A 13,022-nucleotide genomic window follows, 5' to 3' on the forward strand; every position below is an offset into this window, starting at 1 on the left:
AATTCTGTTCTTTCCATACTTTCCTAGGAAAGGGATAATGTGTATTGCATAAATAGAAACAAAGGCCAGAAGGGACCATCAGGACATTTTATGTGGTCAGTAACACACTGCATGGATAATTTCTCCCAGGTATTGAATTAAAACATTTTCAGGCAAATTTGTATTGTCATTTCAAAGAATCTAGGTAATGGTAACACCACTATTTTTCTGGTAAGCTGTCCTAATATTTAATGACTTTCAATGTTAGGAAATAGCCACTTACTGAAGGTTAAATTTATCTAACTTCAACTTCCTGTCATTTAACCTTGATATGCCTTTGATAGCAAAGTTGAAAAGTCTCCTACTATCTTTTCCACATCTTTTCCATATGTAAGTACCTACGCACAAAGATCAAGCCACCTCTTCACTTTTTTTTGATAAGCTGAATAAATATAGCTTCTTAAACCTCCTATCACAAGGATTCCTCAATCATATTTGTGTCCTTCCTGTGAACTCTCTGCAATATTTTCACATGTTCTGGAAGTGTGGACACTAGAACCAGACAAGCTATTCGATGGTGTGTATACAGGCAAGGTCACTTCCCTGCCTCTGTTTGAGATAGACTAAAGTGCTGAGTTCTTGGCACAACATCACAATGAAAAATCTCCTTTTAGCATTTTACGCTTGACCCAAAGATCTTCTCTGGAGCACAAAGTTATCCCAGTTTACACACTTAGTTGAGGCACCTAATTAGCAGTCTCTTATGACAAAGTCAATGAAGAGATTTCTAGAGATGCCTGTCACTGTCAGCTCTAACAAGGCACCTGGGATGTCCAAGATTCTAAATGAGGGATCTCAGTCTAATACATGAAAGTAGTCTGAACAAGGATCTGAACCTCCACCTTCTAGGGCATTCTGATGTACTTCAGATATACACTGTGTTCCCTATTCCAAGACATACCACTTTGGATATGGTTGTATTAAAATCTACTTTGTTAGCTTCTGAGCTTTAACTCAGTATTCAGAGCATTCTATAATTTGAATGCACCCAGAGCTCTCATTAACCTTTTCTCTTCGTTATTTATGCCTCCCCAGTCTTTTTGTAAGCTTTACTAGGAAAGAAATCATATGATTGTTTAAATCACTGCTAAATTAAAAAAAATCATTTTTCTATGAAAAACAAAATTTAGGGAAACCTTCAGTAAAAGAGGATTCATTGATGCATACCTAATAAAAACTATACTTTAATATTTGTCTGCAGCTTATATTTCTTAATAATTCTACAATGCACATTGTTTCTCCAGATAGCTATGTACTAAGTGAAATGCCCTGGAGAAAGCCAAGTATTCTGTATCAACACAGTTGTTCTTATCAGTCATTCTTGCACACTGTAACAGACAACAGGTTTGTTTGACAGTACTCTCCACCCATAAAATGAGGTGAATGACATTCATTACTTTTGAATACTGTCTAAATATGGCCATAAGTGAAGTTTAAGTTCAATTTGGCAGATTGGTAGAGAATGTGAATTGATCAGCCGTATGAAATGAATTTTCCATCGTATTAGACCTGCCCTTTGCAAGATGAAAGACAGATGGTCAGGAGAGAATGAATCAATCCAGAGGAATACTACTATTATCCCAAAGAGAAAGAAATACTGCACCTGTGTGGTAATTTGATGGGGGTTGGTAAAATATTGCAGCTCTGATCATAATGATTTTTGGATTCTGCCACCTTTATTTATGGCAGAAAGTATTTCTCTAAGTCTGGGCACCTGGTGAAGTCTATGGCATTGTCTGAGGAGTGGAGATACTGCTCAATAAGGTGTTAGTCATCATAGTTAGAACCAGCAAAACCTGAACAGTGATTAAAAAGTGAACTAAAAAGAAGTATTACTTGCAGTTCATACATGTCATCAGGAGGCAGTGGATCCAGTCCTCTGCCCTTTCTTCCAGAATGGCCCACTTCGGCATGCCCTGTTGAAGCTCTGCAAAAGGAACATTGGCTACCTAAGGCTCCACACTACCGAGACACAGAATTTCCCCAGGGTATCTGCTTTCCTTCTGAAATCCGTTCCCAGTTGAATGTAGCTGTTGTCCTCTCCATACCCAATGCATCTGTTGCTCCATCCATCACCAAACCTAGACTGCAAGCTCAAACCATAGAGCTGTATCCTTCCTTTTTTTTTTCTATGACCTTTTTCCCCAGTTGTGATAGCAATCATCAGATGAGAGGACTTTTATTTGGTATTTGCTCTGATGTGACCCTCACAATCTCAACACAAGTTCAGCCTGCCAAAATCAAGGAAAAGGGACAGTCTCGGCTAGTGAGGCTCTGAGTAAAGACTGTGCACTTCCCCACAGAAATCCCTCCACTTTTGTGTAGCGATTTTGTACTGTCTTTAGCTCTTCTTTCACCTGGTGATAAGACTATATCTCCATATACAGGTATACAAACATTTTAATTCTAGAGATCCTTTATGTGGTCCCTGGAACTTTCATATATACTAATTGTCACACTAGGGCAATATAATCATAATTTATTTTGCTAATGGTCCTATTCTATGCCATAGGACCCTAATGAGTTTATGTGTCCAGTGTAAGGTCATGCAAAGGTGTGTCTCCTAAAATTCTGACCCATTCAGTCACTTCTGTTTAAACATTCTGAACAGATAAAGATAAATGCCTGTGATTTCTATATGCAGGGTGTTTGGTTTTTGGTTTTGTTTTTTTTTTTTTTCCTCCTATTGCCAGAGTATTTCACACACATTAAATCGGGGAAATATATTATTTCTCTCACTCTAGGCCAGATTTTTGACACAAGTCAAAATTGCTAATCCTTTAGCAAACTCAGACAGCAGTCTGACATAGCTCCAGATTTTAAACATGTTTTCAGATTGGAGCCCAATGTGTCTTAATCATTTAACCGTGGAATAAAATGCACAGACCTGAAAAATACATCTGAACTTTTAGGGAGGATTTAATGTCTGTATTATTTTATGCACTCTCATCCCATAGACGATTGATCTTTTCAGTATGTCACTGGATAGTAAAGAGGATTGAAAACAGATCCTCAGAAGAAATACTACCTCCCAAATAATCTTAATTATGCCAAATAGCAGAGACCTGACTATTTCAGCCAGTTCTTTGAGGACTCTATCCCTAATGTTGTATCTCCATTTGCCTTGGAAAATAAAGTTGAGTGAACATGGAAGGTGAAATTTTAAAAGTTAATAATCCTCTGACAACAAGCAAAGCAATTTTTTGCCAGTGCTTAGATCCTTTTGAAAATTAGTGTTTGGATTATTTTAAAGAAGTTATAACATCATGAAATGAAAAGTTCTTTCACTGTTGGAGCATCCTTGTGTTATTCACCCATATATCTGCATGCCTGTGTTATGTTGACTTAAATATGCCAGTAAGTTGCAAAAGGAACTTGTTAGTATTATTATAAATATTTGGAGCATAGCTTCCTTTATATAAAATTCATTATATTGATTCATTTTCTATTGGGTTTAGATTTTTAATTTCTTGAATGAGTTATTTGGATTTATATCAGTTAGGTACCTACCTAATATTTGGGAAGATAGTTATCAGATACTGCTAATGCACATATTTCTTAGCACCAAAATTTAGTCTGCTTAAATACAGAAGGCTATATGATATAAGACATCTTTTCAAGCCAGACCCAGTATGTTATTTTCTGTTGTTATGCAAATACAAAATGTTTTACTATACATCTCTTTTACCACATGCCTTCTTGATGAGGCAAATATACAGATTAAGACAGGTCATGGAGTTGAGAGTTCATTTTGGAGACTTATATTTGAATTATATTTTCTGCTGATTTACAGACATGTTCTGTGATTTTTCAGATTTTTTTTTTTAATGAGGAAGTCAAGGTTCATCCTTCCTAAAAGAAACCTCTGCATAGTGTATTCAGTGTGTCTTTCTATGTCAAAATAAAAATGTAAGGATAAGTGAGTATACAAGAAAGAAGAAAAGAAGAGAAAAAATATTTTGAGAATATACAGAACAAAAGAATGTTTGCAAAAAAAGTGTCATGTGAATTTATACTAAAAACATTATAGTGCAAAAGAGAATAGAAATTAAGATGAGCTTTATTCTGTGCATTGCAGTTGACTTTCTATTGTAGTAACAAAATTTCTCCGCATTCACTCAGTATTCAATTTCTCACATGAGAAAAAAAAAATCCAGTTACACCAGTGAAATGCTCTGCAGATCTTATATTTGATTCATTTTGAAATAAGTTCTTTCGTTCCTCATGTTAGGCTGTGTGAGTTCACATAGGTACATATGGATGTGCAAAATGACAGATTTTAAAGGTGCACTGTTAAAATTAAACCAGACTTAAAAATTATTTGAATAAACTGGAAAGTACATATGGGCAACAAATGTTGTCTTTGTTTTAAAATAGCACACCTGCTATGTTAAATATTTTTAAATTTTAGTTTCTACAGAATAAAGTCTGTTACTGTCTTGGAGTTTTCATAAATTACATTCATTTCCATGGCGCTGAAGGCTGTCGATAAAGCTGCAACTGTGTCCCACTGTGTACCTAACTTGGTGAAGTTTTTAAATCACATTTTTTCCCATGTGTTACTTTATTGTTTTGTTACTTTGGTTTTCAGATAGTATTAGGAAAAAAAAAATAGAGTACGTGGAACCAGTGAATCCAAGAACAATATCCCCTATTTTGGAACAAGGGTTTCAGAGTCATTCTACTAAAGAACAAGGGCAAAATTGCAACGGACTTCAATGGAAGTGCTCTGTGAGAGGATGTAACTGTGCAAGTGAAAATTAAGCTCACAGGTTTTATACAGAGGTTCAAGGAAAGCTTCTGAGCATGCTGTCTTCAGAGTAGGAATGTGAACATCCCCTTGGCAGCCCTCTCCCTCCTATACCCTCTCCACTTGCAGCTCTCTCTCTTGCTCTGGGCTTCAGCCTCCAACCCTGATGACCCTTGTTGAAAACCCACTTTACCAGGTCACTCAGTCAGCCAGTCCATGGGGATGTCCTTTCCCTCCGGAGACAGCGTGTCCCAGTGTGTTCCATCCCTTCCCAACAGTCTTCTTCCTCAAACAGGGCACTGTGACCAAATAAGGTGAATCTCTGATGTTTATACTCCCTTTTTTGATGCTTTAGGAATCCCTCGAACAGTAAAAAGAGCGCATTGTATGACGCTAGCACCACATGGCTTTATTAAGGTTGTTAAAAGAACATTTCTCATAGTTTCGCACAAGCAGTGCATCTCTATTTTATGCTTTCCCATTCGATGCACTTTGCATGTGAACCTACTTATTCACAGTTCTCTTTAAAAAAGTCTCAGATATATAACCCCTAGGAAATGAAACACAACAAACAGCTCTTGCGTGTAATGTCATTCTTACTCTAAGATTGAATAACTATGAGATCACAGCTAACAATGACTTTTGTCCAGTGAGATAGAGTAATAGTGTATAGTATAGCCAGTGTTAAAAACTATATTCACAAAATTCTGCACAGTCTCTCCCCACAATACTCTAAATATGATTTACTATCCCACAATATAAGTAACATGCACTTCTTAAAAAACACACACACACCCAAAAACAACCAAAAAAAGTACCAACCACAAAAAGGCACAGGTCTCCTGGAGAGCAGATCTTGGCTGTACTGTAAGCATATGGATACACAAGTATGTAATTAAAGGTTCTGAAATGCTTTAAATTTCCTTTTAAAAAATGCCAGTATGATATATTTTACTTTTTTGTTACCTGGAAAATAATAAAACCTGAAAGTGAAAAAAAAAACCTTACAGAAAATCAAATTATTTTTTCTCATAAAAATAATATCTTAGGAAAACCTAGCCAAAGCCTCTATATTTTTAAGTCCCTGATTTAGTGAAAAGATACAACCATTGTATTAACATTGAGAATAGGCTTAGGTACTTTGCTGAATAGGAATGGAAGTAAGCATATGTTTTAAATTAATCACATGCATAAATGCTGTCCTGAACCAGAGCAAAGCAGCACTTGGCATTAGAGAAAGCAATTTTCTGCAACAAAAGTTAAATACAGTCTTTAAATTTTAATGGCTTTGATTGACCTTTTCTTTCATTATTATTTATAGCCTACATTATTCTTCATTGTCTAAATTTATCAATTCATATCAAGTTAATGGGAAAATACTTGATGCCCTTGGAAATATCTTCTATTTCTTTTTAAAAGAAATTATTATTTTTATAATAGTTGAAAGTGTATTATGTTTCCTGAGTCATAGGTATCATAAATCAAACCCAGAACCCCATTTCTTTTCCCAAAGTACACGTAGAAATTTGTAAGTCCACTCCCAGCCCTCCATATGCGTTTTTGCATAATTTTTACCCTAACCACTGAAACGTGCCCGTAAAATAAATTGCAATGTTGAATTGCTGTGTTGGATAATCTGTGAGGAAACTGTCAGTTTTCTTCTGACATTTCTCAAGGGATTCCAATGTCACAAACAGCAAGGAGGGTTAGAATTATGGTATTAGCCTTCAAAGCTGATTATTAATGTGTAACACTTATTTCATCTAAACTGGCATCCCGTGGAAGCTGACACATCTAACACCTGATGTTCAGTTACTTGCCTCAGTGATGGGAATAACTTATTGCAACCATGGAATATTTGGTATGCTGTCCTAAAAGGTGAAAGTGGAAAATCTCTCTCGGAAGAGTCGCTCCTTACATTTTCAGTGACTTTTCAGACAGTTACATGCATCTGCAAGCATTTATGAGATACACATCCTGCTTTATGTCAAAACTGGTGAGATCCACTTAAAAACTTCTCCAAGTTGCACTGAAATCCAAATTTTTGTGTACCTTCAGCATTAGCATTAGATTATATGTTTAAGCTACAATCTTTATTCAGGAATTCCAGCTGTTAAAATGTAGATAATGAAAGGATATTATGCGTACTGCTTAACATTTTCATTCCATGGTCATATGGTTAGTTGCTTTAAACACATTCATGTCATGAAAGTTAAAAGAGTTGGGTCTTTACCATTGATTATCATTGATTTCATTCTGGTTCTCAAGGGAATGGTTAACTACATTAGTAGCTTTTTCATTGTGGTAGTATAATTTGGTGCACATTGACACCAAATCCTTCCACATCATCTGGAAGACTCGTATACCAGCCAAGTCTCCCTGGTCTGAGAATCACTGGCATTTTACCAGGGGAAGACCTGAATATGAAGTGTGGTTTAATGATGCCCTGGTGGGATCATGTCTTGTCCTACAGCACAAAAAATTTCAGTTTCTATTCCCTATGCAGGATGAAATATGAGCCATATGCTATAAACCATGAAATATGGATAATATAATTTCTTCAGGTATTGTTTTGAAATAATTTTGTTTCCACACCTGATCACTGTACCTGAGTGTGTTTTTTCTGTAATCAGTTTTAAATTTGTTACTTTTTTCTTTCATGGACAAGTCCATTTTTATTTTACTGTGGGGAAAAGCGAACAGAAAGCATTAAGACTAGGAAAAAATCTATTAAATTTTAACCCTCAGTTTATCTCTCCACTTACTTCTACATCTTTCTTTCTAAAAATTGGGGGTTTTCTTCTTTGTGGAATTGATTCATTGACAAATAGTTTAGTTGAGATCCCAGAAGATAAACTTTTTCATGAGTAATTTTATTTTTAATATCTGATTAGAGAATAAATAACATCAGACAGACTGTTTTTAGAAATATTTCCTTTACATCATATTTTATGACAATTATGACTCCCTAGTCCTTTTGCGTGGTTTTAGAAGGTTTTTCCTTCCCTTCCTGAGTTCACCTTACTCTTTTTTTTCCTACTGTTGACCCAAAATGTTATGGTATTTAGTTTTGAAAAATACCTGGTATGTGATGTTTGAAAAGTAGGGAATGGGGCTGAGATTTCCACACACAGAGAAATATTTCTTCATTGTTTGACATTTACCCAACAGCAGAGGGGAATAGTTACTACCGATGTGCAATTGAAGCTGATACAGCAGAAAATAATATTCCTGCACCACCAGTCTCTACTCAGGATGATTATTTTCTACTGCATCAGCTTTAACATCAGGCACTAGTGTGCTAGGGTTAGGCCAATACAGGAGCTTCTGGAGAGGTGAGATTCTGAATGCCTTGTTACCTTGTGAGTTTTAGGACCGTTACTTACATTTTATATGGTTTTTGCTTGCTAGTTTTATTTTGGGATTTTTTTTTACTTCAGATAGACATGAAACAGATGTCTTATTTTTCCAGACCTGCATTCTGAGTTACATCCCATTTTTATAGGAACTCTGTAGCTAATGGGAATCTTACTTTGCTTTGAAGTGGAGCGGCTTGTGACAAATTCAGGATTAACTGTTTTAAATGAAATGCATAGAAATATTCAATTATTCATCAATGAGTGGGAAGTAACAGCTCTACAACTTTCCCACTTTCTTTGTATCTTTTTTCTTTCTGTCCTTTTAAAAAAAATATTTTTTATTATTATTGTCTTATCAGTTTTCCATCCCATGCAATGGTAGTATCTCTTCTGCTTCTTTGCTCCTTGTCTTTTTATGTGTTTTTCAGGAAAGGATAACTGTCATGAGTGGAGCCACCTGAAGAGAACATTAGTTTTGCTTTGGGGGCAATCGCACTTCCTTGGGAAGAGAAAGATTTGTAGGTTGTAGGATGGAATGGGTGGACATAGATGAGTCATCTGAAGGAGAGCGGGCAATAAAGCATTGCAGAGAGCAGACACATAATCAGGTCTCTGTATCTCTCAAAAGCAAAACTTTCTAGGGACCGAGCTGCATATGCTACAGCCCCCTAAAACTACATGAATGTAGCCAACAGAAGGAAAAAGGACCTGATATAATGACATAAGGACTAAAAGGACTATATATACTTAAAAAAGGACTACCAGGACATTATTTTGTCCAGTCTAGATCTTTTCTGTGTGAATACTGAGTTATTCTAATAAATACCTGGAAAGTTAGGTCTAATAAAACCTGATTTTTATGGTTAAAAAGCCTCTTGGATATTTTTGAGAATGTTTGCTGTAAGGGAGAGATCCAGGCAGATCTTCTTCAAAATTCTGGGGGATTTGGGGTCCTGTCACATCTAATGTTATGCCTCACAAAACATTTGTCTTAGTATATTAGCAATGTGAAGCTGAGATTAGTTTACTGAACAGGTAGGTTGCATTTATCCAATATATTGACATAATCTGCATTTCAGTAGACTTTTGAGTAAAACTGTTACACAGAACTGGAACTGCTAGACTATCAAAATGTTTACTAGTCACACACTTGATGGCTGGGTGGCATATTTTTTTATGAAACTTTCATAGCTTTCTCTCTATTTGCCCTTTTATTCTCCCCCATCCTCATGTTTTGTGGTATGCTTTTTTGTTAATATATAAATTAAAAAATATTGTGCTGTCACTTGGTATTTTAATCAGACATTAATGGGCTCTTTTGAGAAAGCTGGGACAAACATAGCACTGCAAACAAAAATTTAAATTGTAAATTCTTTCTCAGCCTTTAAAGCCTTATACAGACAAATTAAACTAAGTTGCCGATATTCTTTTTACACTGATATTCTGTTAAATTCAATGCAGAAATCACATCTGCTCTGAAAACCATAATTGGGGATTCATTCCTAAACATACTTTTATGAAGAAGATATATAAACATCTCAAAGCTACCAAGAGAAGATAACACAGCATGATATATTTAACAACTACTGGAAGAAAAAAATGTTTAAAGGGGGAAACACATTCCATAGCTAGATATCTATTTAATGTTCAGATAATTTGGAGAAAAGATAGAGGAATCTTTACTCCCTACTCCCACAGAAATGAAATAAGTGCGATTTTAGTGCATATTTTACTGACTTTTTCAGGGTAGTGCACACACAAAGGTGATTTGTAGAAACCCAGAGAATTTTTACTAGTACATCAGTAAGTAACCGTAATTGTGTTTTCTCCCTAATGAAGTCAATCCGTTACAAAGGTATAGCAAAGTTAAAGCTCGTCTCTCAGGACACTTTTCTTTGCCTGTAGGGTTTAAGCTGTTTTCTGTGATTTTTGTTTTTAAAGGATCATCTGTTTCAACTGGAATCGCACAAATTTGAGAGAGGACGAGGCAGGTGCCCTTTTGACCCCAGTTCTTCCTTCACCTCGATCTTAATTGGTAATGATCTTTATGTCACACGCTTCACAGTCTTGTCAATCTGTCATTCTGAGTCTTTCTTCAGCACACCAAAGTGTTGTCAGTCTTCCATTGCAACTTTCCATATGTCAGACTTAATCCTCATGGTGCTGCCCACATTAACACTATATCCGAGGCAGCATTAACTCCAGCGAGGGTGTCTCGCTGAAGTGAGTACATGTTATATGACACGTGCCATCCTGAAGAGGTAATTGATTGTTGTGTAATTTTGGAAACAATACTTTCCTGCTTTCCTTCAAAGCAAAGCAATATGTCTAGCTTAGTCTTTTACACCACTGAGACAAATACACAAAATTTATTATTTTTCATCTACTGAGATGTAAACCGAGAAGCAAGCATCTTGTAAAAATGTGAATTTAACTGGTTTTATATGAAACATTTATTGTTTATATAAATTACAGCTTTTGAGATCAAAATAGATTTTTTTTTCAATGTCACCTTCTAACAAAACTATGCAAAACTGGTGATTCTCTGTTAGGAGAGTTGATCTTATACTCGACAGTTATAAAAATAGACTTCAGTCTTAAGTCCTGCAGTGCCAGAAAGCTGTGCTGAGATAGTGCTCCTCTGTGCCTTGCTGGTAAGTATATCACTGTAGGGCTGGGACCTTTGAAGTTGTAGTATAGCAAACCATATGTTTTTTCCTCTGTGATGTTTTCCTGAAAACATTTTGTGAGATCAGGCAAACACAGTCTTGGCAATATTGTAGTACATTGACTAAAAATAGACTGAAACAGCAGGTAAAGGGTGAAAGCTAGATGCATTTAGGGAGTAACACAGTGATTTCTGGGTTTAGAAAACATAAGATGAAAACTGAGCATTCAGAAGGAATAGTTATTAAAAGAAAGAGCTAGAAAAAGAAGCTAAAGATCAAATAAATTTTCAACTTTTCAGGGATAAAGGAGTTAGAGGATTTTAAGGCCCTTTGATATTTACATTTGACTTCAAATCTTAAAATCAGACAGCTAAAATCTTTGATTATTAACCACACTCACCCATGGTGGTGAGGAGGTATTGTTCATGAGTGACAGATGTATTTTTATGCGCTAGGTTTATTTGTCCTTTTACATTAACAAATTACTTACAAAAAGAATATTTATCAGTAATGCCAAATCTCTCAAACTGCAGCAATTCATCAAAATATTGTTCATTCCCATTAAGAAAAAATTACAGCTTGAATTCCTAAGAGTTATTGGGTTTAGAAGTCAGGAAAGAATCAGAAAAAATTGCTGTATTTTGACTGACCTTCCAAAATCCATGAAGCACAGATTGTTACGCTTTTCTTCCACCCTTATTTCTAAATTGTTTCTACAGTTTTTAACAGATTCCAGTCTTAGTTTAGCCTGGGAACAAAGACTTATCCTATGGAATTTGCTGTAGGCCTGAAACCTCATGGTCTAATCCTAAAGTCCTTCTCAACCTTTCCTCAGACAGAACTAAGTAAATAAATTAACCTGATCATGTTCCCACTGTGAGATCAATGTGAATTTTATTTGCTTAAATGGAAGCCAGATTGTACCACTGAGCACTTCAAGACTAATGGTTGGTCCTTGTGTTTCTGGCCTATTCATTAGTTTGCCTGGATTATGGGAGGTCCTATGGATCCTCACAGTTTCATCTGAAAGAGAAATCCTTTAAATAAGCCCTTCTCTGATAAAAGCTGATCAGAGTCTTGGACATCCACTGACAAAAACTTACAAAATCAATCTCACAAAACTAACGATTCTGTAATGTGGCAAGATTAACAGGAGAAAATAATATATTTTGTCAGATCACTGATACAACACCAAAAACCAGACAAACTTTCACATCTTCATCAAAACTAAGATGACCTGAGAAAGGTATTTAGAGGCTGTTTTTATAGGCCTCCATTGGGAAGTCTATAATTTCAAGTGATCGCAGAATGATATTTTAAAAGCATAAGAGAATTCTTCAGAGTTTATTATTTTATTTATGCTTTTATATTTTTATACTATTGGAATTAAACACTTCCAACATTTAGAAAAATATCCTAAAGAAGTTTGTATTTCCATGTATTCTACTATATTCTACTAACTTCTACTAACCAGAGGCACACAGCTTACAGAATAAACAGAATTAATGCTGCTCCTTAGACTTCAGAACATATATCTTTTATCTCTGTAGGTATCCATTTGAAGAGGGTAGAAGACATAGATGCAAACATGGTGAATATTACAGAATCTTTTAATTGAGACGTCTAATGTCAAGTGCACTCTGAAGGAAGGGATGATCCTTCATTCACCTGAGCCCTCATCCCAGCTCATGGTGGCCATGACCCCATGACAGGAGATGAAAATTGCACCATGCACCCTCCAGGACTGGTCTTCCAGTCTTTCCTCCAATGTTTGGAAGTTCCCTTCTTCTTCATGCACTCCAGTTTTCTTAGAAAGTGAAATCTGCTTCTGGTATGGGGTCAGCGTGCCCTTGGAGGCTACAGCGCAGAGTTGCCTCCACACTCCTATGTAGGTTTAGCCAATGTGCATGTCCTAGAAAAGGCTTTATGCAAACCTGTTAGCAAAACCTTTCACATCCCAGCATCCTCTTCTTCCTCACTAAACAATTCAAAACCTGTTTCCACCTCTGAAACTCACATTAACACAGCAGCCTACACCAGTGTGGCTATTGAGTAACAGTGAGGATTAGACTAACAAGGAAACTTTACATACCTCTGATAAAAGTTTAAAAGCTTTTAAAATCTTGATCTTGAAAGATCATTTGCACCGTTACTAATTAGAACCAGATTTAGCTAGATTAATTTAGGAAGAAAGAGAATCTCTTG

At 35.8% G+C, this 13,022-nt stretch overlaps 1 protein-coding gene across 1 annotated transcript in view; it reads left to right on the plus strand.

The window, feature by feature from the left end:
* SEMA3E (semaphorin 3E) overlaps positions 1–13,022 on the plus strand; it is a 149,345-nt gene that overhangs the window by 98,102 nt on the left and 38,221 nt on the right. The window contains exon 5 of the mRNA XM_069801687.1: positions 10,090–10,183. Coding sequence (XP_069657788.1) covers positions 10,090–10,183 — 94 coding nt within the window. The remainder of the gene's footprint in view (positions 1–10,089; positions 10,184–13,022) is intronic.

Source organism: Haliaeetus albicilla, chromosome 14, assembly GCF_947461875.1.
Source record: "Haliaeetus albicilla chromosome 14, bHalAlb1.1, whole genome shotgun sequence".
Taxonomy (NCBI): domain Eukaryota; kingdom Metazoa; phylum Chordata; class Aves; order Accipitriformes; family Accipitridae; genus Haliaeetus; species Haliaeetus albicilla.